The sequence below is a fragment of the Vitis riparia genome, chromosome 10, assembly GCF_004353265.1.
Source record: "Vitis riparia cultivar Riparia Gloire de Montpellier isolate 1030 chromosome 10, EGFV_Vit.rip_1.0, whole genome shotgun sequence".
Lineage (NCBI taxonomy): Eukaryota > Viridiplantae > Streptophyta > Magnoliopsida > Vitales > Vitaceae > Vitis > Vitis riparia.
Genome location: NC_048440.1, coordinates 15,666,321 through 15,693,471, shown reverse-complemented (window position 1 = coordinate 15,693,471; position 27,151 = coordinate 15,666,321). Strand labels below are relative to the sequence as shown.

Sequence of the window (27,151 nt, the reverse complement as noted above, 5' to 3'; positions counted from 1 at the left end):
AATTTATTTAATCTTTTTTATATTTTTTAAATAAAAGTTAAATAATTTATAATTTTTTTATTAATTTTAATAATATTTAATTTTTTTTATATTTTTCACCTATAATCAAATATGAAAAACTTTAATTATATTTTCTTAAAATTTTATGGAACCAAGATATAATTTTATTTATAGAAAAACAGAAGTTAGGAAATACATTATTATTATTATTATGATTCCAAATTTTGAATGAAATTAGCTAGCATGATCCTTTTAGGTCTTGGTAGATCCAAAGAGACATAAAAATTATGGACCCTATAAACAAAGAAATCAAAGAATGTTGGTCCTACATAATGCTATCAGTGGCGGCTGCGGACCATTCACCCGACCGTCACAACGACCTTTATTAACCATGATTGATGATTGATCCATGCACCTCAGTACTTGTCTACGTTCGCCTAGTCAAAGATGGAAATTTGCCATGTGGGCCTCACCCACGCGCTCTCACATGGAAAAAAATTAGTAAATTACACAAGCCCACTGCAATCTTTCTTTCATTTTAAAATCTTTGAAGTTTGAAGCATCTTCCCGGAAAAAGGGTGTGGTTATGTTTAGTAGATTTTTTTAATAAAAAAATATTTTATAAAAAGATTAATAAGATAAATAAAATTAATTATATGTACAAATATACTCTAAAAGCATCTTATTCAAAATGCAAAAGTCCTCAAAAGTCTTTCATATTTTCATGTTTTTCAACTCTCAAATTTGTTTTTTTTTTTAATATAATTCTGAAAAATTGTTTTCAATTAAAAATTTATTAAATATAATTTGAAAATTAAAAATAACTTTATAGAACAAGAGATTAAAACTTTATTTTAAAAAAAGTGTCCTCAAAACCATTTTTGAAAAAACAATTTTTGAAAACTGTTTTATAATGTTTTATAAAACAAAAAATTGTTAGAAAATGTAAATATTTTTAACTTTTTTCTATGTTTTTAAAAATATTTTTGTGTATATAATGTTTTGTTTTTAATCATTTTGTATATTTCTATAATTATTTTTTAAAATAATTATCTAAAAACAAGTTAAAACATTTAAAATATGTTCAAAAAGAGAAAATTGTTTAAAAATAATAATTACCAAATAAGCCATTAAGGTTTAATAGGATATATTTTCAAAAATGGTTTTTTATAATAAAAATCTACGACTTAACATTCTTAACCTATGTTTTCAAATATTTTTAATGTTCATATTTATATAAAAGATAAATAAATAAATAAAATAATAATAATGTATTTTCTAAAAACACTTTGTTTTCAAAACAATTTTCTCACTTATTAAATGAAATAGCCCACAACCAAACATGCATACTTTCATGACTTTTCTTTTTTTTTTAATTGTCTTCTCATTAATTTCAAGAAGAATTTTCAACCTCAACTTACATTTTTGTTTTAAGTTTTCTTCTGATTGGTGATCTCACAAAGTTGAATGTATTGCAGGACTGGCCTTTAACCCAGTGAAGTACTATTTGTCGGTGTGCCGATTTAAAGAGTTATTAGAAAATAAATAAAAATAATATAAAATAATTAAAAGATATTTTATGAAAAGAATTAAAAATAAAAAATAATTTTTAATTATTCAAGTGAGTGTACCCAAATTACAAGTCAAAAAGAGTAGGCAAAGCAAGTCTTAGTCAAGGTTGGCTACACTAGGACATAATTTCCCCACGATATTAAATTGGTCTCCAGCGCCAGGATTTATTGTTTTCATTTTCTCATTAGGATCTTACACACCTCTGCAAACGAAGTGAGCTAACTCAAGGAGTTTGAGGAGGAGGAGGAGATCATATATCATATATGGCTACTTTTCCAGATATTCAGAAGCCTCTCTTCTTCGCTTTCATTCTCATATGGCTCATACTGATGTGCTTGGGTTCCAAAGCCCAAGGTGGTCGGCTTCCTGACGATGAAGGTAAGAGATCAAACTTGGTCGATCCTCTTTTTTCCGACTGTCTTCCACCTCACATTATTTTCTTTATATAGTTGCATGGCTGCTCCCCCATGTTTGCCTCTTAGAAATTATCAAGAAAAGAACAATATTTTAAGACCATAAAAAAAAAAATTATGTGAAGAAGAAAATATTAAGGTTTCCTCAAATTTTTTTGTGAACAACCCTATAAAAGAAAAATATTAAGGTTCCTCCCTGTTTTCTTTACCTCAAATTTTAGAAACCAAACATACCTAAATCTATTATTCTATTCTTTGAACTATTTTTCCCAAAACAAGAGAAATAATTAATCACAAAAAAAATGTCATCAAATCCACCGGACAAATAATTTATATGTTATTTTATATACATATATAAGGATTACAATGGGTTGGGTTTGTTTTAGTACCTGCTCATAATGGGAAGAGTTTGGGCTAACGATAAACGGATTCAGGATGAGTTTGGAAAGTTTAAAAATGGCGGGATGGGTTCCGAAAAAGTTCATGTATAATATATTGTTATTATTATTTTTTTATTATGGAAATGAAAATAAATATAAATAAATTGGGATAAGATGACTTGTCTCAAACCCGCACTGTTACCATCCTTATACATAAACATAACTAAGATGCTATGAAATAAATCACTACAAAAAAAATTAATATTAAATTTGGATATATTTTTATTTTTTTGTTTTTAAAAATAGAAAGTCTTACACAAAATATTGGAATTCTTAAAACACTTTTTAAAATTTAGAGAAGTAAAAATTTTCACCGTAATAAATTTTTTAAAATTTGAAAAGATTTTCTAAAGGTAGAAAGTAAATTTCTTTCTTTCTTTTCTTTTTTTTTTAATATTTTATGAGAGTTCTTTATTTTGTATAGAAGTTTTTATTTTAGAAATAAAAAATAAGAAGTACATCCAAATGCCACCACAGTCTAATTATGAACCTTAATCAAATGAATTATATATGCAACATATTAAATCTGAGTTGTGAGATTTTTGGGCAAGAGAAGCTACATGTACTACGAGAACGAATACGTGAGGTAGAGGTTGAGGGTGCTCTTCTTGAAGAGTTCAGGCCCAAGCCCAACCTTATAGTTTATCAGAGGCTTTAGATCACAGCCCCATATCCACTGGCCCCAAGGGCCCAAGACCCCAAGACAAAGCGCATGGCCTTAGGATTGGCCCAAATGATATCCATATCCTAGGAGATTAAAAATACCAACAATCTCCGAAGATAAGAAGGCTAAGTGCCCACTAGGCCCAAAGACCTAGAGGAAGCCATTTTTCACTATAACGATGCTAACTTCTTTTTGAATACTTTTTTAAAGTATATACCCTTCAAAAAAATCACCAAAACATATACCTAGTGTTAATTGAGTTTAAAATAAAGTCTTTTAACTTTTGAAAGTCACTCTGGTGTAAAATATTGAAATTGAACCGATATAATTGATTGATGTTAAAATCAAAATTGAAGCAATGTAGATTTTTTTTAAGCCTAATTTCCTTCAATTTATATCATTAGCTCGATGCAAGTAAATATAAAAATTATACAAATTTGAGTTTGAAGTTCAATATATTTAAATTTTCTAACTTAAAATATAATGATTGTATATAAAAAATAAATTGGTTACAGTTTAATAATAATAAATTATTTTAATAAAGTGTAAAACAAAATCTAATAAAATGTTGAATAAAGAGATTAAAATCTTAAAATATACGTTTGGTTATTGTTTTTATCGATTATGAGACAAAAAAAACTGAAAATGGAATTGATAAATTCGGTTTTCAAAATTCCTAACAAACTTTTATAGTTATTAAAAATCAAATAAATTTAATCGGTTTTGATTGTATTGGCTCGGTATTATCAATTTTCGGTCTTTACTCAAGCGTATATGCATGTGGGAAATGTAAGTATATATATATATAGCTTTGGGATTAACGACCAACTCCTCCTACTATATATTAATGTGTGCAGTGGAGGCTCTCCGTGAAATAGCAGAACAAGTGGGGAAAAAAGATTGGAACTTCAGCCTAAACCCTTGTGATGGCAACGCCAGCTGGTCAACACCTAAAAGGAAGGAAATGCCCTTGTATAACAATACTCTCACCTGCAATTGCTCCTATCCCAACGGTCAATGCCACGTCGTTCAGATGTATGTACCTTCCCTGATTTATACATATGTCTATCTACATATTTGAAGTTTAACAGTCACCATTATGATTTCTGCAAGTATATTCAATGGTGCCATGTTTCTAATTATCTGTATATCATTTTATTTTTGTGGGTTGGGGGTGGGGATGGGGATGGTTGGTTATGAGAACATACCAAAAACAGTATTAAATCAAGCATGATTAAACCCCGTCTAGCCTTGTGGATTATTTGAACTCTCAACCCTTTTAACTGAGATTATTCACAAGACCTTTTGTAGTCAGTCATTCACTTATACAAAATATACAGTTAGTTTTGTGACTTTTGTCTATGTAGCCAGTTTGGTCTTGCCACTTGAAAGAGGAGAAACAAATCATTTTCCATCCATAAAAAAAATCCAAGTACTAGATTTTTTTCCCCCAATGCTTGTATCTTTCCAGTTGCTCATTGCTTACATACGGTACCTACTACCTATTTGAGAGCTTTGTCATTGGTATGCCTTAGAGGATATATATTCTCCTCTCCTTACTTTAAGGTCAGTTAATCTACAAAATCTATCGTAGTCATTATATCCCAATTGACAAGAAGTTTGACAATCTTTATTATTCATTACTGTGCCATTTAGGATTTTGGGGGTGCTTCAATGGTTTAGGTCTATGGAGATATGTCCACTTCCTGAGCAACATCCATGATCTTCTATTAGTTGATCTAAAATGATTAGAAAATTATCTTGAAGAAAAACAGGGTCATTATGTTTTTCTTTTAATGCAAAATGACTTTTTGAGTTAGATGTGGGGTGCTTGCATACACATACATATAGTTTAGATATACATGTATATAAGCATGTATACAGTGGGTGACAAATAAAGAATCTCAAGCCATCAACTACTAAAATATAATCCTCTTCATTACTTAAACACTTTTGGTATGGTATACATATATACATAAATCTATTATGTACATGTATAGTGTTTTCATAGTGCCATGGACCATAAAGTATACTGAAGTTCTCAATCTAACTTTGCACTACATTCTCATGGTTTACATGCTTCAGGGCTTCTGATTTTGATGTTCCTCTGTTTTATGAGCTACTGAATTATGGTTTTCTTACCGTTTCTTAATTTGTATTTGCACTTACATAACTCTATTACATGTTTTAATATAAAGCAGTTTGCACATGAATGGTTGCTTATTAAGAGTTTTTCTTCACTTTACTCGTGTCTACTAACAAAACATGACATTTGGGAATTTACCAAACCAAAACTCGAATCCTATGGACATGTATTACCTTGTTTCTTTGTCAAACAGATTTCTCAGAGGGCAGGATCTTGCTGGTGTGCTTCCCCCCTCTCTGGCGAAATTGCCTTACCTTAAGATGATGTAAGAAATGCTTCTATAAATATATATGTTTTTCAAAACTTAAATTTAAATTTCAAACTTTCATTGTTGTGACATTTTTTTTCTCTTGTCTATAGTGATTTCACTAGGAACTATCTTAGTGGTAACATACCTCAGGAATGGGCTTCTATGCAATTAGAATATCTGTGAGACACTTCTGCACTTCATCTTTAAGGTTAACCTGTAGATGATCTTTATAGGATTGACAGAGTGAACTATTCCGTGCAGGCAACTTACTGTGAACAGGTTATCGGGACTAATACCTAGCTTCTTGGGAAATATTACTACTCTGAGATATATGTATGTAGTGGCATTCACTTTATCTCAACAACCCCATTTTCTTTTCTGGAAAGTGCTTCTTAGTTTGTTTAGGTTTGCTTTTACTATTATCTTGAAGAAATTGAATTGAATTTTCAGGAGTTTGGAGAGCAACCTATTCTCTGGAACTGTTCCTTCCCAGCTTTGGCAACTAGTCAACTTGGAGAATCTGTTGGTCCTTCTCCTCTTATCACTATTCATATTTGGCTCTTCATTTCTTGATTAATTGTAATCTTTCAAAATTATTGCAATTTATTTTGGTTTGATCTTCCCTTTGGTGACTAGCATTCTTAACACTAACAATCTCATTGGGGAGTTGCCTCCAACACTTGCTAATCTAACCAAATTAACAGAATTGTAAGATTTCAAAGCCCTTTAGAATAATGTAAATGTAAATATTTCATATATGTGATGGAAAAAAGATTAGCTTTTATACAATTACGTTTTTGTCTTTGTGTTGGATCCAATGCAGTCGGATTAGTAGCAACAATTTCACTGGAAAAATACCCAATTTTATTCATAGTTGGAAACAACTTCAGAAATTGTAAGTTTCTTCTCATGTTCTGAAATTTCATGATATTAGAAGTTTTTAGGTGCAATCTTAGTGAATTGGAAATGTGTGGTTAACAGAGAGATCCAAGCAAGTGGTCTTGAAGGGCCCATACCTTCTAGCATATCTGTCTTGAAGAATTTAACTGAATTGTGAGTTAAACCTTCTTAGTCAATATTTTGTTGAGTTGCTTAATTTTTGCAGCCATTTGCCTTTCACATCATATCATCAAAATAGACTAGGATTTTAATTTTTCTTGATGGGATTCCATGCAGAAGGATTAGTGATTTACCTGGGGAAGGCTCAAATTTTCCGCCTCTACAAAACATGATAGGCTTGAAAAGGCTGTAAGTTGTAGTTGCGGTTTAAAAATTCTTTAGGTGCATAATCATTCTCATACTGTTGTCATAGTGCTTATATGGATCAAGTTTACCTTGTAGGATGTTGAGAGGCTGTAATATCTCCGGATCAATCCCCAAATATTTAGCAAAGATGATGAATCTGCAAATTTTGTAATTCTACAACTAACTTTTTTTTTCCCATTGCCTTTCATTTTTGGCAATGCTAGTGAGTGCACTAGAGTAATGCATTGTTAATATTACAAACTTAATATTACTATGAACTTGTGTGTATATGCATGGAAGCAAGATGTCAAATACTGTATTTATTTGATTTTCAAAAGAATATAAATATGAGTGGACATGTCTAAAGTAATTTGAGCAAACAACCATGTAAGGGTTTTTCTTCTTTTATCTTTTCTATCATGGTAACTGAAATTGGACACTGAGAAATTATATGTTTATCCAGACCTAACTTTTAACTTTGACCTTTTACTACTTGTGAGTCTTCTTTCACATGGAGAGAAGGTAATTATTTTCTTGCTCGACCAAAGAGGAAAACAATTGAAAAAGTAAACCACTTTTTTTGGCTATATTGGGAAGGATTCATAGGCTAGAACTTGCCATATGGAGATGTTGACAAAGGGTGCTGGGAAATTTGGACCAAAATTGTGTTTTGGTTTCTACTTTTTAGTTGGGAACATCCTTTGCTGTCATTTTTTGCTTTGAAAAACAATTCCTTCCCTCTTGTGCATTTTTCCCCTAAATAAACTTCATTCTCTATGATGAAAAGAACAGGAGGGGAAAAAAGAAGAAAAAGAAAGCTTTGGATTGTGTAGAAACCTTTTTATAAGATTAAAATGGCTATTTAAGTAAGATACTGGCACTAGGGACCCTCAGTTCACCTTTTTTTTTTTCTTTTGAAAAAAAAGAGGTGAGGTTGATTAGTTCTATAATCTTATGGTTAACCTGTTTGTAAGTAATTCCATCATTGAATTATGTCTCTCCTTTTCCTACTTATTTGTCATACTTGTGGCATTTTTTGTTTTCAAATTTATATTGCACTAAATTCAGTAGAAAGGTCATTTGACTAAACCTTTATTTTGTTTGCTTAATTATGACATCTGTATTGTTATTTTCTCATAGAGACCTCAGCTTCAACAAGCTGGAAGGAACTGTTCCAAACCTAGAAGATTTAACAAAAATGGAGCTCATGTAAGCAATTGAAAATCAGGAAAGCATGCCTTTTTTTTTTCTTTTTTTTTTTTCATAGGAGGCCTTCTTGTGGATTGATACACTAAAATATCTGTATGATTGGTCCATTCTTGGTAGTTTACCTAGATCATAGATTACTAAACTATGACTAAGCTCACACCCGAAAGATGTAGGTTTACCAAGAAGGTTATAATATAGAATGGTATAAGAAACTGAGTTATATGTAGGGAAGGCTTCCTATATATTCATCCTATGGTTTATGCTTTACCCTTACCAAAATTCAAACTACAATTTTCTTCAATATGACTCTGCATACCGTTTTAAGATAGTAACGACTTACATCTCTTAACAATTAAGATACTTTGTCATTTGCTGTTTAGGTATTTGACAAGCAACTTGCTTAATGGGCCTATTCCGGACTGGATCAAGAGCAGAGATAATCGCTAGTATGCTTTTAATCCTACATTTTCAATTAATTTTATATGAAATTACTTATTTTTGTGCTTCAATCTCCTATTTATATATGCCTAAGCTGTACATGGGTATATATATATATGAATTCCTCCTCTAGAAAGTGATCCTTCTCTAACCCTTTTGGAGATTAGTATGCAGTAGACCTGTTTTAGTCATTTTCATCCCACCATGTGCAACATCTGAAATCATCCCATGTATTCATAGGTGTAGCAAGGAATTGCAGAAATTGAAAAAAAAATGTGCATTTTTTCATTCTCTCCATTGTCTATGCTTTTTTATTGTTTTCACAACACTCTGATTTAGGCTAGGCCAACACCTGAATGGTCATTAGTTCAGTGTACAGCATCTAAAATGTGCAACAGGGACATGGTAGATATATTATAATGCTGATTTAGATGGTGAGGTAGAAGTTCTCAATTCATAAACTTTTTGTCATTATTTTCTCAATTCATAAATTTTTTTTCATTATTGCTGCATATTAGCCAAATCGGTTCATACTGTAGCTATTGAAGAGAAGAACTCATAAAGAAGTTACTCATATGGGTGCTCCAAAAGCTTCTCATTCTAAAAGAATCTAACTCCTTAGCTCTTAATTTCAGAATTAGGTCAGATTCCCTTCAAGGTTTCATCTGCAAACTTCTAGTTAATCTAGCACTGATAATTCTTGATAAGAGTTCTTAAAATTTTTGTATGCAGCCAAATTGATGTTTCTTATAATAACTTTTCTGAGCGCTCTGTGCCATCTACTTGTGGAGAGAGCTTGTAAGAACTCTTTTTATTCCTGATTTAAACCTTATTGAGCTTGACACAAATATTTTTCTTCATTCACTATCTATTTGGTTGAAAATAACTTTCTGTTATTTTATCAGGAACTTGTTCCAAAGCTTTTCTGAGAGGGGAAAATCGTAAGCTTGTAATTTTTTTTCAAATTAAACTTTGAAGAGTAGTGATATGCAGGTTTGTTAGTTTCCTTGTACAATACTGATGTTTTTTCAAATCTATCCTTCTATATAGAGAACTTGGTAAGTGCCTGAATAGTTTTCCATGTTCCAAAGGTAAATGCCTTAATTATGTTTTATGAATTTATTTCCATGCATGAATTTTAGTTATTTTACTTCTTCTATGTTTTAAACCTATTTGATCATCATTTATATTGTTGTTGTTTTATGAAGATCGGTATTCACTGCATATAAATTGTGGTGGAGAAGGAACCACCATTGGAGATGTAGTCTATGAAGCGGATGCTGATTTAGCAGGTCCATCCGAGTTTAACCCCATCAGAGATAATTGGGGTTTTAGTAGCACAGGACACTTTTGGGATCAAAACAGAACCTCAAACGATTATATAGCACAGAATGTATCCATGCTCAGGATGAATGACTCTGAATTGTACAAAAGAGCACGACTTTCTCCTCTATCTTTCACTTACTATGGACGCTGCTTAGCAGATGGGAACTATACTGTGAAACTCCATTTTGCAGAGATAGTGATAAGAGACAATAAATCCTTTCACAGTCTTGGAAGACGTATTTTTGATGTTTACATCCAGGTTGTCAATCTTATTATTCCTGCAACTGGAATGTCAAAGAAGACGATTTAATTTCAATTAGTTTATTGCAGGAAAAGCTGGAGTTGAAAGATTTTAACATTGTACAAGCAGCACAAGGGGTTGATAAGGCATTTGTAAAAGAATTTAAAGCAGTTGTAAAGAACAAAACTTTAGAGATCCGATTTCATTGGGCTGGGAAAGGTACAACAGCTGCCCCAACGAGACGAACTTATGGTCCTCTCATATCAGCCATTTCTGTAAAAGCTGGTGAGTTGTATGCTCTGTATATATATGGTGAAGTATTTGTATTCTTCTTGTCACTCTTATCATATTTGAGTTTGAGATTCTTTGTTGCACAACTTGTTCTGCACTTTGTGTAAATAAATAAATATATAAGCATAGTAATACATTACAAGAAACTCCCTTAAATTATGGGAAGCAAGGCAAGATTACATTGATATTTGACAAGAGGCCGAATCAATTTGCTGTCTTATTTTCTGCCAGCTAATTTGCTTGTTTGGGATGTGTATTATCCAATTGATGTTTTTTATATTCATATTAACGTTTGAATTAGATGAAATTTTCCGTAATTCATGATATGCACTATGCAATCTGACATGTTCTTTTATTTTTTTGGTTATTCTTTGTGTAGATTTTGAGCCTCCTTCTGGTGTAAAAAAGAAGATATACATTGTGGTTGGGGCTGTGGCTGTGGCTTTGGTATTATTCCTTGTTTTAGGTATTCTTTGGTGGAAAGTTTGTTTTGGAGGCAGAATCTCCCGGGAACAAGGTGGTGTAAAACTACTGCACAAACTAAAACTTAAGTATATTTGTTACAGGCATGCTAGCAACCACATAGAATTTTCAATATTTTTATTTCAATTATGGTAATAGATCAATCACCCTTGTTATCGTGTTCTAACATATATCTTAGAGAGATGTGGAAATAGACAAAAGAGGACGAATGGACAACTGATTTCAAAACAATCCAGTTTTGACATTTCTTTAGCTCTGAAGAGGTTTTAGCTCATCACCTGAAGATTTAAATGCCAAAATAATCAGGTTTTGAATAAGTTATATGGAATGCATATCAAATTCAAGAAAAATGATAATTGGAAATTTCATTGTATGGTGTTCCCTAATTTCACCTAATGCTCAATTAAATTGCTGAGCAAGAAGAATTCCAAATTGTATATGAGACTTTAGGTGGAGCAGCTTTTAAGGATTTCTCTGACCTCTCTCTTTTATTTCTGAAAGCATATCTGCGAGAAAATGAAGTATTACATTTGTGTTTCCTTTGTCTCATTCTTTCAAATGTATTCTAACTAATTATGAGGCATTCAAAGTACTAAAAGAAGCAATGTTAGTACTTTTGTGAGACACAAGTTAACATTTTAACTTTTTCCATTGGACAGAATTGAGAGGATTAGATCTGCAAACTGGTTTATTTACCTTGAGACAAATTAAAGCTGCTACCAACAACTTTGATGCTGCAAACAAGATTGGAGAAGGAGGTTTTGGATCAGTCTACAAGGTATTCTACAGGCCCATCAGTTCTTTGGTTAATTCTTAATTTTTAGTTTTGGTCCATGACATATGGACCTAGACCTATGATTCAAGGATCACTTGCACCATGCCAATTCAGGGTACGCTATTAGATGGAACCATAATTGCAGTGAAGCAACTTTCTTCGAAATCAAATCAAGGAAATCGTGAATTTGTAAATGAAATAGGAATGATATCCGGTTTACAACATCCGAATCTTGTAAGATTATATGGATGTTGCATTGAAGGGAATCAACTACTGTTGGTATATGAATACATGGAGAACAATTGCCTTGCCCGTGCTTTATTTGGTAATAAGCTCTATCTTTGAAATTCATGTTAATTATTATTTCATTTAAATATATCAATAGCGACAAAAAAAACTGACTCATTCATTAATAGCTTTGATGAATTCCATTGATTCCGTAATTCTGTTGATTATAGGTCGAGAAGAAATCCAATTGCAATTAGATTGGCCTACCAGGCAAAGGATTTGTATTGGCATAGCAAAAGGTTTGGCTTTCCTGCATGAGGAATCGACACTGAAAATTGTTCATAGAGACATCAAGGCAACCAATGTACTTCTGGATAGGGACCTTAACCCCAAGATCTCTGACTTTGGTCTGGCCAAGCTTGATGATGAAGGAAACACCCACATTAGCACTAGAATTGCTGGAACTATGTGAGCTACTGATCTTGTCTTTTTTTCTTTCAGTCCTTTATTAATATGGCTATTTAACTATAGTACAGAGAAGGGATGATGAACATATTACATTTGAATTTTTCCATTCTCCAAATCAATGGCATGAGATATTAGCCAGTAGTTGTTGATCAACTCTGAAATTAGACTGCTGCTCCAATTTAGGCTTAGAAGATGTCAATTGATTAAAACCTCTGCAACCAAAAAAGTTTTCATGTATGGAATTTTTGGCATCAATATCTGGTAGAAACTTGTATACATTAGGTGCTATAATTCAAATGCAAACCTTACTTGCATAGAGGTTATTAGCTAGTCTTTGTGAACAATGTTCAGCTTTGCCAGCTAGTTAAATATAATGATAATGTAATTTAGGATCCTTGAAGGGTGTTTTACAAACTATTATTATTTACTAAATATATAAGATTTTGTTGGACATTTCCTACATAAAGCTTATTATTGAAGTGGAGCCATGAAACAATGTTTACTTTGCAGAGGATACATGGCACCAGAGTATGCATTATGGGGTTATTTAACCTATAAAGCAGATGTATACAGTTTTGGAGTTGTTGCTTTGGAAATTGTTGCTGGGAAGAACAACATGAAATATAAGCCAAATGAAGATTATGTGTGTCTTCTGGACTGGGTAAGAGAGATCGCTATATGTTTTTTGCATGCATCATATGAAAACAACAGTACAAAACTAGGTTACTTGCTTTGAAACTTGTCCATGTAACCTGCTCAGCAAGCTGTGAGTCATGAGAGACTCAAGTAGGAAGTAGACTGAACTCTGCAAAAGCATCCAACTTGGTTGCTTGAGGCAAGTTCAGAGATCATTTGCCAAACTTTGTTTGCAAGGCTCTAAATTTTTTGGACACTGAGTACTCTCGTCCGTAAAATGTATTGACCCTTTCTTCCTCAATGTTTATTAAAAGAAAAGCCTCTAAAAGATATGAAGTCACACATGAAAAGGCAGATGTTTTTAATTTGGCAATCCGTGAGATGCTAAATAACCTGAGGTTTCACTCTCAGCTGCTCTCATCTCATTTTATGTGTGAATAAATACCATTACCTGTTAATAATAGATATTTGTGTGTGTTGTATGTGGAAAGATTCAAACTGGTGAAGTGCTTGCAATTTATCTGTGGCACAGAAAGAAAAATATTTAACGGAAAATAGCTAAATTGCAAACCGTTGTATGGACACTACTCACTGTTGGACCCAGTACTCTGTGGAAGACAATGGGGCAGTGACCGGTTGCATGTAGTTCACTTCCATTTTTCTTTCATTCTTCTTTTGGTCTTGTTTGTCTTGGGCATTTCCTGGTTTATGAACTTTTAAATTTGAATCTGAGTGCATGAATGGAGGTTGATATTGTTTTATCCAAGTTTCATATTTCTTTTGCTGACCTGTTCCTTCACATTTCCACTACCCTCTTTCTGCATCTTGAAGGCATTTGTTTTACAACAAAAAGGAAATTTAATGGAGCTTGTGGATCCAAAGTTAGGGGCTGATCTCAACAAGGAAGAGGCAAAAAGAATGATTAAAGTAGCTTTACTCTGCACCAATCCATCCCCGGCACTCAGGCCTACCATGTCTGCTGTAGTGAGCATGCTGAAAGGACAAACTGTTGTTCCAGAAGTACTGATCATGGATCCGAGTTCTTATAGTGATGACTTGAAGTTCAATGCTCTCAGAGGTCAGTATGATCAGATGCAACTTGAGAGCCTTAGTGTCAGTGGGCCACTCAACAAGTCATTGGATTCAACAACGAAGGGATCTTCCTCCACATCTTCTCAGGATCTATATCAAATCAATCTTCACTCGCATTAATTTCCTCATGGTGAGAAAGTTTGCTTGGTAATTACCATTTCATAAGAACTATATTATTCTTGGAAATTCTAGCTTCATTCTGGAAGTAAAGAGTAATCCAGCTGTAGCTTTCAATTTCAAGTGCTTTGAAATTGCCGGTTGAGCAGTGCATTAGTTATGCAGCATTAGGTTTCACTACTTGCATATTTCCAACAGTACTTTAGAGCTTCATTCTGTGAAGCTGAACATATGAAATGGAAATGTAGTAATTTCTTTCAATTTTTGGAATTGTGGCATTGATTTTATGTTCAAGCACAATATTATTAGCCTTGGCTGTGTGCTCCAGATGAGTTTGGCTGTGCATCTATTACTAAAAGGTAGATGAGCACTCCTTGAATTGAAGAATTCAGACTATTTTGATAATGCAGTAGTTGTTCAGGCACGTAAATTCTCATTTTCTTGTGACTGAGATGATCAGAGGAATGGTAAATAAACCAAATCATAGATCTTAATTTGAATCTATCGTATTAGAGTCAACACTAGAAACTGAGATATTTACATGCTATTTGAATAGTATAGGTGAAACATCTGAGAATTCTGGTTGGTGAATTATACTGGATCAAAAGTTGGAAAGGTTTTACAGAGTTGAACATATATATATATATAAGTCCATCACATGTAACAACCCCATATAACAGCCACTTCACATCTAATCAATCCATGCATTAACTGACCTACCCTCTAGCTTCCTCTCATTAAACCAACACAGTTAAATACATGGCATCATCGACTTTGGCTCATGAGTGAAAAAGGAATGAAGGTATTGAAGGAAATTGGAAGAATGTCTGAATTCAGATTTGTAGAGTGAAAAGAGAATGGAGGTATTGATGAAGATTTGTTGATCATCCAAGACTGTTAAGCCTACAAGTCATTATTCTCCTCTGCATTATTTGTTATCAACTGCTAATGGTGAACCTAGGTCTTATAAAGAAGCTTTACAAGTACATACTAGAGAAAAGTGGGAGCAAGCTATGGATGCCGAGATGCAGTCTCTTTTATCAAATCAAACTTAAGGATTTGATTGAATTACCCACTGATAAGTGTCTATAGATTGAAGAAGGAACATGATAGCTCCAAGAAATACAAAGTCGGACTAGTGGTGAAAGGTTTCTAACCAAGAGAAGGTATTGATTACAATGATTTTTTCTCTTCTACTGTTGAACTTTTAACCATTTCATCAGTTTTTTTAGTATCATGGATACAAAGAATTTACATTTGGAATGGTTGGATGTAAAAACTGCATTTATTTATGGGGATCTGCATGAACCAAAAGATTATGCTTTGAGTGGTAAAGAGTTGAAGCAAGGTCCGAAGCAATGGTATAAGGAGTCCCATGGCTTTTATCAAGAAATGGGTTTAGTAGATGTCATGCAAATCATTATTGCTACTTCAAGAAACTTTGTTCTTCTTATTTGATTATGCTACTACGTGCGGATGACACGCTTGTTGCAAGCTCAAGCATGAATGAGATCTTCATACTCCAAGAATAATTATTGAGTTTCTAATGAAGGATTTAAGGGTTGCTAATCAAATCCTTGGTATGAGAACCAATAGACACCATGTGAACAAGAAATTGAAATTATCACTAGCTGAATACATTGTCATGATGCATAAGAAATTTAATATGAGAGGATCTAAACTAGTCAACATTCCTTTAGCAAGTCATTTTTAGCTTTCAAAGGGATAATGTGCAGAAACACAAGCTGTCGTGACTACATGGCAAAGTTCTCTATGCCTCAACTATTGATAGCTTAATGAATGTCGTGATGTATACAAGACTACATTGCTCGAGGTGTAGGTGTTGTTAGTAGATTCATGAGCAGTTCTAAAAGAGAATAAGAAGAAGTGATTAAATGAATATTTCAAGATCCTAAAGATAATACTAATCTTGTTCTGTTTGTGGAGAATCATACGTTTGTTTATATGGTTATGTTGATGCAAATTTAATATGAGATATTGATACTAGAAAAAACAATATAAGATATGAATTCACTCTGTAGGTACGACAAACAATCAATTGGGATCTCAATTACAAAAGCTTGTTACTATTTCTACAATGGAAACATAATATATGGTTGCAACAAAGGCATGCATGCAAGAAGATGATTTGCTACAAAATCTAATAAAAGAGTTGGAAAAGTGACAAAAAGATTATAAGTTATGTAAATGACAAACCCCAATCAAAACCATGCAAATACCTTGGCAAATTAAAGTGGTACCTACCATTGAAAAGTTGGAGCTTGTTTCAACTTCTTTATCTTTAGATGTAGAGGGTGGAGCTAAAATTCAAGTCAAGTTCTTTGCACAATTCTTAGTTTTCAAGCTACTTTGAATCTTCTTTGAAATGAGAGATTGTTAAATGTGGAATGTGATTAGTTGGGTATCTTAACAAATTTACTCAATAAAACCATGTCTTATTTTTATTTAACTATAAGTATAGGCGTGATTGTATGGAGCAGTGACACGCTACTTTGACTAACGATGTTTGTCATCATTTATAAAGCCTTGTACCTAACTTCACATATTTAAAAATTGCATAAGACAAAAAGAAAGGATAATTAATTGAAATAAATAATTAAAGAAAATTAACTTATTTTCAAAATATATATATATATATATATCAGACTTGATCCTCTCCTCTTTTTTTTTTTCTTTTTTGGGTGAAATTAAATGGATAGTGAGATGATGGATCTTGAGGCTTGTGAGGTTGATGATGAAGATAAAAATTTTGAGTAAAAGGGATAAAATATCATGATGTATGGGGGTGTAGAACTGCTTCTCATCCCTTAGAAACATTGATGTATGGTGATGTAATTGGGGGCCATGCATGCATGGAGTGCCTTCCACCTCACATAAATTTCCTTTCCCTTTATAGTAAGCAAGTTTAAAAATATAATTTGTCACGTGTTTTGGAAAAACGTTTTTTGAGAGTCGATTTTATAAACCAAATTTCTTTCTTTCTTCTTTTTCTAGGACATCGTCTTTTGGAAAGACAATTTTTTCATTTTTATTGTCATATTTTAACAAAAATCATCTATTAGATAAATGATTTTAGACTAATTTAATTGCTAATCCAAAATTGTGTCTTTTAAAGGCATATTCTTAAGCCAATTTTCTTATCAAATTTTTTTGAAGAAAACATCTCTAGACAATTTCGCACATGCAAAAAAAAAAAAAAAAAAAAAGTAAAAGCACTCTTCAAAAGTTTTTTTGCAAAAATCATCTCTTACACAAACAATTTTTCCAAAGGTCATATTGCAAAGTGAAGTGCAATAAAATAAGTCATGAAGTGATTTTCTCCAAAATTGTTTCTTAGAAAAAAAAAACGATTTTCTTTTTTATTCCAACGATTTTCTAAATTTGAAAATTATCACAGTAATTAAAATTATTTTAAAAAAAATTATTTCCCTCTATTTTTATTAATAAAAATGAAATTTTAAATTTAAATATATATAATTTTGAAAATGAAATATTTTATTTCCCTCAATGGTTTTTTCGTAATAAAAAAGGATGAACCATTATTTTAAGAAGTAATGTTGGAGCCAAATGAGCATTTTAGAGAAGTTAAGACCGTGAAAAAAATGTGAAGTAAAAAATATTACGAAAATATGAGAGAAAAAAACTCTTTTCTTTATATTTTTCCTTTTTATTTTTTTATCTTAAATTTCCGAAACCAAACATACTTAAATTTATTAATCTTGGAACTATTTATTCCATACAAAAACTAATAATACTATTGGACATCGATGGAACAAAAATATTATTTTATATACATATCAATATGAAAAAATTAAGTGCATATTCGGATATATTTCTTTTTTATTGTTTTTGAAAATAGAAAGTGTCTTATATAAAAAGCAGGAACATATTTTGTGTACTTGAAAACAGTCTTTAAAGTTTTAAAAAAAATCTAAGGAAATAAAAAAAATTACATTCACAAAATTTTAACAGTTTGAAAGCAATTTGAAGAAACACAAAATAAATTTCTGAAAGTTTTTAGTCATGTTTGGTTCCCAAGTCCCACCCCAATGGTTGTTCAGAGGCTTTGGATCAGAACCTCATATCCACTGGCCCCAAAGCCCCTAACAACAATTTCGCAACAGGACAAAGCCCATGTCCCTTAGGTTGAAGTTGAGCCCATCAGAGTCCAAGAGAGGCCCAAACTGAATCCATGTCTTAAGGGCTTAAAAATACCAACAATCTCCAAAGACAACAAGGCTGATTGTCCACTAGGCCCAAACACCTAGAGGCTAGAGGAAGCCATTGTTTGGAAAGGTTTTCACATTTGGTACATGAAGCAAAGTTGAAAGGCATAATTTTAAAGCGAAATCTTATTATCAATGTTGAGAAACATTTTTTTTTAAATATAAAATAACTTCTGAAAATGAATAAAAAAATATTTTTCACTGTAAAGCTATAAGTGCAACCTGTCACAAAGTAAAACACCACTTCCAATAATTTGGCAAAAACTGGGTGTGGCATGTATTACAGTTTTGGGATTCACGACCAAATCCGGCTCTATATATTGATGGGTGCAGTGGAGGCTCTCCATGAAATAGCAGAACAAGTGGGGAAAAAGGATTGGAACTTCGCCCTCAACCCTTGTGATGGCAACTCCAACAGGTCAACACCTTACAGGAAGGAGATACCATTGCAGAACAATACTCTCTCCTGCAATTGCTCCTATCCCAACGGTCAATGAGATGTATGATTCTTTCCCTGGTTATATATATGTCTATATATTTGAAGTTTAACAGTTACCATTCTGATTTTTTGCAAGTATATTCAATGCTGCCATGTTTCTAACTATGTGTATATCATTTTATTTTTGTGGGGTGGGGATGGTTGGTTATGAGAACATAACAAAAATGCAGTATTAAATCAAGCATGATGAAACCCCATTTTACCTTGGTGGGTTGTTTGAACTCCCAACCCTTTTAATGAGACATTGACAAGCCCCTTTGTAGCCAGTTATTCACTGTGAAAAATATGCATTTAGTTTTGTGACTTTTGTCTATGTAGCCGGTTTGGTCTTGCCACTTGGAAGAGCTTTACTAATTAGACAGTATGGTACTACTGATATCACTATCTCTGAGATTAAGCTCCTCTTGTTAATAAGATGAAAGTATATGAATTTCCTTGATTTGAACAAGATTATTTGACATATGCTGTACAAAAACAAACTCGAGAAACAAATTATTTCCATCCCATAAAAAAAATCCAAGTACTGGATTTTCCCCCCAATGATGTTATCTTTCCAATTGTTTATTTTCTTTTATAAGGTAGTTTGGCCTCGCCTACTTTGAGTACTACTTTTATGGTGAAAAATGACTTTCATTGATGATGAATAATTGAGATTACATAGGGATATATGCACAGTTGGTAGTATATTTTAGGAAACCACATATTCTGTCTAGGCAACTTTAAGGTCGATGACAACCTATATATTTACAAGATCACTACCATTTAGGATAGAATACATACCAGAAAACATGGAAAATTATAGAGAATGAAATTTTCTAAGATTAAGTAGCATTTCAACACTTCATCTCAAAAAAATGCAAAGATATTTCGCATACCAAGCTTGTACAGTGCTTGATAGACCCTTAGTGAAAAGGTCAGTCAGTTTCTTAGTTGAAGCAACATAAGGAGTATAGATTTGCCCTCTGTCCATTTTTTATTTGATTAAGTGTTAGTCAATTTCTACGTGTTTGGTTTTATCATGATGCACGGGATTATGTGCTATGTTTATGGCAGTTTTGTTGCCACAATATACCATCATAGGCACCTAAGTCGTGACATTAATATCTGTAAGCACTATCTTAATCCAAATTAAATCACAAATCCCTTAGGCCATTTCCTTGAATTCAACCTTTGCACTCAGCCAAGCCACCACTAACTACTTCTTACTCCTGCAAGTGACAAGACTACCTCTAAGTAGAGTGCAATACCCTGTAGTTGAGGATCCTGACTGGTTTACATCAATATAGGCCTCTAAACAAAGATTTCCATTATTCTAGTACAAAATTCTCTTACCCAGAGAAGAATTGAGATATTTGAGAATTCTATACACAACTTCCAAGTGAGATTTTAGTGGAGAATGGGTGAATTGGCTCACCACACTAAATGCATATGCAATCCATATTTGGTGTGTGAGAGATAAATGAGCTTCCCCACCATCCTCTAAAAGTTTCCTCGGTTAAATCCTCATTTATGTCCTTAATGTTACGGTTGGCCTTAATTGGTGTTTCTACTAACTTACACCCTAGTAATCCTATTTTTTTTAGTAAATCAATCACACATTTTTGTTGGGATATGAAAATACCCTCTTTTGAACTTGTTACCTTCCTAGAAGTATCTAAGACTTCCTAGATCTTTAATTTTAAATTTAGTTGCCAAATAAGATTTCAGTTTTCCAATCTCAATTAAATCATTTCCAATAACCACATTATCATCTATATATACAATTAAGGCAAATACCTTTCCATGAGTAGAATGCTTGATAAATAATGTGTGATCACCTTAACTTTGTTTGGAGCCTTTTCTCATCATGGACATGATAATCCTTCCAAACTAGGCACTTGATGATTGTTTAAGCCCATATAGAGATCCTTTAACCTGCTCATTTTATTACCCTATTTTCTAGGAGAAAAACCAAGGGTAACATCCATATATAAGTGATGTTGAAATTTTGAATAAATTCATTGGAAGAGAAAAGAATTATGTAAGAAAAAGGGGCCTTTGGAATCATTTGATTTAACATAGAGGAGTCAAAGGAAGGTTCAAGTTCAAGTAGGCATCCTATTTATCAAGTAGGTGGCTATCAAAATAACTTCTCCCCAATGTGTTTTTGGTTTATTTCAAAAAGTAGACTACGGGCAACTTCTAATAAATGTATATTTTTCCCTTTGGTAACCCCATTTTGTTGGGATGTGTCAACACATAATGAGTGGTGATTATACCCTCATTTTGAAGATAATCAATCAATTTTTGGTTCAAATACTCCCTCCCATTATCTATCTTGAGAGTATGGTTTTTAACTCCAAATTGGTTCTAGATAAAATTATGAAAAGATGAAAAAAAAATAGACTATATTTCAGATTTTGATTTCATAAGATATACCCTAGTAGAATGAGTACAATCACCATAAATGTAATAAACCATTGTGACCCAAAAATATTGATGAGATAAGATGGACCATAGACATCAGAATGTATCAGAAAAATGAGGAAAATTATTTGAAGCATTTATTTGAAAAGGTATGCAACGATGTTTCGCAAGTTCACAACTTTCACAATGCAAATCCTTGACATCAATATTGCAAAGGAAAGAGTTTTTTTAGAACTAAAAAGGAGGAATGACCTATGCATCTAAGGATTGAAAACATGTAAGACAGGTTTCAAAACTAAGGATTGAGTTATTTGGACTGTTCCTTTAACAACAATGGGGGGAAAAGACCCATTTGCAACTTTAATTTTTTGCTTTTTAGAACAAGTGGTATATACAAAAAACAAATTAGAGAAACTGGTTATATGATCGGAGGCACCTAAATCAATGATCCAGGTATGAGAACAATTCATTTCAGAGGCATTTAAGGCAAAGATGCTACTTGTTTGGGCCAAGAACAAGAACCCATGGTTATGTTCTGATTCTCAAACTGCATCAAAAAGTTTCTTGAGTTTATCAATGTCATTTTTGTTAAATAAGGCCTTTTGGGATTCCTGAATGAAATTTCAATTGTGGTAACAGATAAAGCATGCTTGTTATTGTGTTCCTATAGATATCCTAGATGTGAAAATAGAAAAAAGAGGACAAATAGACAACTGATCTCAAAACAATCCAGTTTTGACAGTTTTTTAGCTCACAAGAAGTTTTAGATCACCAGAAATTTTAAATCCCCAAATAATCTTGTTTTGACAAGTTATAAGGAATGCATATCAAATTCAAGAAAGAAGATAATTGAAAATTTCATTGTATGGTGTTCCCTACTTTCACTTTAAGCCCAATTAAATTGCCAAGCAAGGAGAACTCAGAGTTGTATAAGAGACTTTAGCTGGAGTGAATTTTAAGAATTTCAAGGACTTCTCTTTTTATTTCTTGTAATTTGTCTTCAATAAAATGAAGTATTACATTTGCATTTCCTTTTATCTCATTCTTTCAAATGTATTCTAACTAATAACTAGGCACTCAAAGTACAAAAAGAAAAACAATGTTAGTACTTTGTGAGACACAATTTAACATCCTATCTTTTACCATTGGACAGAATTGGGGGGATTGGATCTGCAAATTGGTTTGTTTACCTTGAGACAAATTAAAGCCGCTACCAACAACTTTAATTCTGCAAACAAGATTGGTGAAGGAGGTTTTGGATCAGTCTACAAGGTATTCTACAGGTCCATTAGTTCTTTGGTTAATTCTTAATTTTCAGTTTGGTCCATGACATATGGACGTAGACCTATGATTGAAGGATCACTTGCACCATGCCAATTCTGGGTATGCTATTAGATGGAACCATAATTGCGGTGAAGCAACTTTCTTCAAAATCAAATCAAGGAAATCGTGAATTTGTAAATGAAATATGAATGATATCCGTTTTACAACATCCAAATCTAGTAAGATTATATGGATGTTGCATTGAAGGGAATCAATTGCTGTTGGTATATGAATACATGGAGAACAATTGCCTTGCCTGTGCTTTATTTGGTAGGTTTGTTCTTTGAAATGCATCATAATTGCTATTTCATTTAGATAGATCAATATTGACAAAACACTAACTCCTATTCATTAATAGCTTTGATGAATTCTATTGATTGGGCTATTCTGTTGATCATAGGTCATGAAGAAATCCAATTGAAATTAGATTGGCCTACCAGGCAAAGGATTTGTGTTGGCATAGCAAGAGGTTTGGCTTTCCTGCATGAGGAATCAACACTGAAAATCATTCATAGAGACATCAAGGCAACCAATGTGCTTCTAGATAGGGACCTTAACCCCAAGATCTCTGACTTTGGCCTGGCCAAGCTTGATGGAGAAGGGAACACCTGCATTAGCACTAGAATTGCTGGAACTATGTGAGCAACTGATCTCGTCTTTTTTCCTTTCAGTCCTTTATTAATATGCCTATTTAACTATAGTACAGAGAAGGGTTGATAAATATATGACATTTGATTTTTCCTTTCTTCAAATCAATGGCATGAGATAATAGCGAGTAGTTAATCAACTCTGAAATTAGACTGCTGCTCCAATTTAGGCCAGAAGAGGTAAATGATTGAAACCTCTGCAACCAAACAAGTTTCATGTGTAAAATTGTTGGCATCATTATCTGGTGGAAACCTGTGTACATTATGTAATTCAAATGCAAACCTTACTTGATTTGAAGTTATTAGCAAGTCTCGGTGAACAATGGTCATGCTTTGTCAGCTAGTTAAATGGAATGATAATGTAATTTAGGATCCTTGAAGGGTGTTTTACTGCAATAGTCAACTCATAAAGTTATAATTGGTGATGTTACAATTGTGGTAGAGAATTAACTCTTAACATTGTAAAATGCAATCTTTTCGCTTTTAATCATTTTTATCTGCCTTGCAACAAGAAGGTCGCTTATATTTTACAAACTAGTTCATTTTTAACAAGTATAAAGAATTTTAGCTATATTAATTGCATATATGCAATCCAAATTTTCAATAGAATAGGCTTGCTTGGCAATTTGTAGTTAAAATATGATTCATGCTGGGCCTTTTGGACTTAAATCTTACTATTTAGCAAATATATAAGATTTTTGTTGGACTTTTTGTACATAAAGTTTATTAGCAAGGTGGAGCCATAAGACAATGTTTATTGTGCAGAGGATACATGGCACCAGAGTATGCATTACAGGGTTATTTAACCTATAAAGCAGATGTCTACAGTTTCGGAGCTGTTGCATTGGAAATTATTGCTGGGAAGAACAACACGAAGTTTAGGCCAAATGAAGAATGTATTTGTCTTCTAGACTGGGTAAGACGCTAAATGTCTTTTGCATGCATCATATGAAAACAACAGTGCAAAACTAGGTTACTTGCTTTGGAACTTGTCCATTTAACATGCTCAACGAGCTGTGACCCAAGAGAGACTGAAGTGGGAAGTAAACTGAACTCTAAAAAAAGCATCTGACATGGTTTGTGTTAGGCAAGTCTGATGATCATTTACCAAACTTTGTTTGCAAGGTTCTAAATTTTTAGCTGGACACGGCATACCAGTCATTAGAATAAGATCATCTAGAATTTCAAAGTTGCTAAAATTTGTTGAGAGACTAGTCTACACCAATGTATGAAAAGAGAACTGGTTCCCAATCCTTTGGAGCTCCCCCTTTCGCCTTCAATATTTGTTGAAAGAAAACCCCCCAAAAGATATGAAGTCACATAAGAAAAGGCTGATGTAATTTGGCAATCCATGAGATGCTAAATAACCTGAGGTCTCACTGTCTGCTGCTGCTCTAATCTTATTTTTATGTGTGTGAAAATAAAAAAGATCGAATTATTATCTATGTGCATTAAAATTATCATCAGTTAGTTATTTCTGTGTGTTTGTGTATTTGTCCGTGTGTGGTGTATGTGGAAAGATTCAAACTGGTGAAGTTTTTGCAATTTAGCCATGGCACAGAAAGAAAAACATTTAACAGAAAATTGTCAAATTGCAAACCATTGTTTAGAAGGTACTCACTGTTAGACCCAATACTCTATGGAAGACATGGTGCAGTGACTGGTTCCATGTAGACCACTTCCATTTTTCTTTCTTGTCTTGTTTGTCTTAAGCATGTCCTGGTTTATGAACTTTTAAATTTTGATCTGAGTGTCTGAATGGAGTTTGATATGGTTTTATCCGAGTCTCATATTCTTTTGCTGACCTGCATCTCTACATTTCCACTATCCTCTTTATGCTCTTTAAGGCATTTGTTTTACCACAAAAAGGAAATTTAATGGAGCTTGTGGATCCAAAGTTGGGAACTGAGTTCAAACAAGGAAGAGGCAATAAGGATGATTAAAGTAGCTTTACTCTGCACCAATCCATCCCCGGCACTTGGGCCCACCATGTCCGCCGTAGTGAGTATGCTGAAAGGACAAGCCGTTGCACCAGAACTGACCATGGATCCAGGTATTTATAGTGATGACATGAAGTTCAATGCTCTCAGAGGCCAGTATGATCAGATGCAACTTGAGAGCTATAGTACCAGTGAGCCACTCAACAATGAATGGATCTTTCTCACATCTCCTCTCAGGATCTATATCACATAATCTTAACTCACATTGATTTAGTCATGGTGAGAAAATTTTCTTAGTGATCTGTTGAAAACTTTAGCTTCATTCTGGAAATAAAAAGTAATCCTGCTATAGTCATGCATGCAGCATTCGGTTTTTGGAACTCCATTCTGATAAACTTTTGCTTTGCTGGCTGTTATTCTTTCCAGAGCCTGGCATCTACAAGGATGATTTGAGATTCAGGTCCCTATGAGACCTTCATCAGCAGAAGCAAAAGCAGAGTTTTAATGGTGGTACAAATATTTATTTAAGAATTATTATCTTTTTTGTTAGGAGTAGGGTTTATTAATCTTTTTCTTTGTATTCTTTTGATTGTAGAGCTTTTAAACTCTTGTGTTGTGGGTACTTTTCAAGTGCTTAATTAATTTAAAGTAATTAGAATTTTATGGATTTTTAGAGCATTTAATGTTGTATTAAAAAAGGAAAAAGTGAAATGAGTGTATAAAATTAATTAATTAATTTTAAATACATTTTTGTTTTTTTATTTTCTCTTTCTTCATTTTTTTCCTCTTCCTTCATATTTTCCCACAAAATTTTTAAGAGTGATGGGATAAGACTTGGGTTTTTTAGTAAGTTGCTTTAAGACTTAAAAAATATTTTCAGACTTATTTGTTTTAACTTATCACTTTTTTAGAATTAAAAAAATGAAAATTTTTAACTTCATTTTATTTTGTTGTATAAAATAAAATAAACCCAAATTTATTTTTAAAAATCTTGAATAACTCTTGTTTTCAAAACAAATTAAAGAAGGTCAAGTGCAATTTGAACTATAAATGAATTTATCATATAAATTAATAAAGTTACATAAAAAATTCATCTATGACTAAAATATATGTATATTTTGTCCATTTTTTGTAATAATTCGTTCTCAAACTTGTTGGAATCGACCTGTATCTAATTGTATAAATATAATTTATTTTGGGTCTCTCATAGTTTAAAAACATGTTTATATAATTAAAAAGAGTTTATATTTATAAAATATTATAAACTTTCTCCTTATTTAATGTGATATCATTTTTTTTTTCTTCTCCCATCACCATATATCAGAATAATATTTAGGTGAATTGCACATCATTTGACAACGGTATATGAAATAATATTCAATGAAATGATTTTGATTAGGAGAAGGAGAGGCTCTCTTTGCTCTTCAAAATGGAGGCTATGCTGGGTAATGATTTGGCCCACTGGTTGGTGGGCAAGAATTTGTGGGTCCATTGGAGCTTTGGGAAAAGGAAATTGAATGCAATGTTGAAATAAACCCAAATTGATGGGTGCATAAAGCTGGCCAATGGGTCACCCACCAGCCTGTAGGGCTATGAATAGTCTTTTTCACTTTTGGTATATGGACCTTCACTAAATAGGCCTAAAAGCAAATTGATTTTGAAAGCAACCATAATTTTGAAAGCATATTGATTTTTCAAAATAAAAGATATTTTTTACTTTTAAAATAATTTTTTTTTAATCTAAAAATAGAACATCTTGTATAAAAAATATGAATTTATTTTATATTTTCAAAAGTTTTGAAATTTGAGATATTCAAAATATTTTAATACTTCAAATTTTTAAATAAAATTTAAAATTATAATTTCTTTTTTTAAATATAAGCTGATAATAGCTTTTATATCTTATATAAAATTTATTACTGTTTTTTATTTTAAAAACGAAAAATAAAAAGTATGTTCAATCAATCACCTGTCAACACTGTTTACTTCTGTGGTAGCTGGAATTCATGGAAAAACTTCGAAAGGCCTGCTTTAAAATGGAAGCATTCTTGTTAT

The 27,151-nt window shown here is 32.5% G+C and overlaps 1 protein-coding gene and 1 long non-coding RNA gene across 7 annotated transcripts; both read left to right on the top strand.

Moving 5' to 3' along the window:
* The first annotated feature begins 1,758 nt into the window (after positions 1-1,758).
* On the top strand, positions 1,759-25,763 carry LOC117923316 (probable LRR receptor-like serine/threonine-protein kinase At1g07650). Of its 6 annotated transcripts, XM_034841562.1 has the most exons (26): positions 1,760-1,950; positions 3,947-4,124; positions 5,429-5,500; positions 5,596-5,664; positions 5,747-5,818; positions 5,936-6,007; positions 6,122-6,193; positions 6,309-6,380; positions 6,467-6,538; positions 6,662-6,733; positions 6,827-6,898; positions 7,871-7,939; positions 8,320-8,385; positions 9,110-9,175; positions 9,283-9,318; positions 9,428-9,468; positions 9,586-9,962; positions 10,034-10,229; positions 10,615-10,752; positions 11,378-11,496; positions 11,608-11,818; positions 11,952-12,189; positions 12,700-12,850; positions 13,657-13,752; positions 25,101-25,375; positions 25,523-25,763. In XM_034841562.1, exons 1-25 carry the CDS (start codon positions 1,836-1,838, stop codon positions 25,347-25,349), a joined length of 2,991 nt encoding a protein of 996 aa, XP_034697453.1. In that variant the 5' UTR covers positions 1,760-1,835; the 3' UTR covers positions 25,350-25,375; positions 25,523-25,763. The 6 variants fall into 6 exon arrangements, with proteins under 6 accessions (XP_034697458.1, XP_034697453.1, XP_034697452.1 ...); XM_034841567.1 differs by lacking the exons at positions 12,700-12,850; positions 13,657-13,752; positions 25,101-25,375; positions 25,523-25,763 and adding exons at positions 23,922-24,072; positions 25,026-25,049 and having other exon boundaries at positions 1,759-1,950; XM_034841561.1 differs by lacking the exons at positions 25,101-25,375; positions 25,523-25,763 and having other exon boundaries at positions 1,762-1,950; positions 13,657-14,344.
* On the top strand, positions 18,604-22,989 carry LOC117923326. Its single transcript, XR_004652606.1, has 3 exons — positions 18,604-18,781; positions 22,340-22,458; positions 22,910-22,989. It is a non-coding gene; the product is annotated as an uncharacterized LOC117923326 (long non-coding RNA).
* Positions 25,764-27,151: the final 1,388 nt, after the last annotated feature.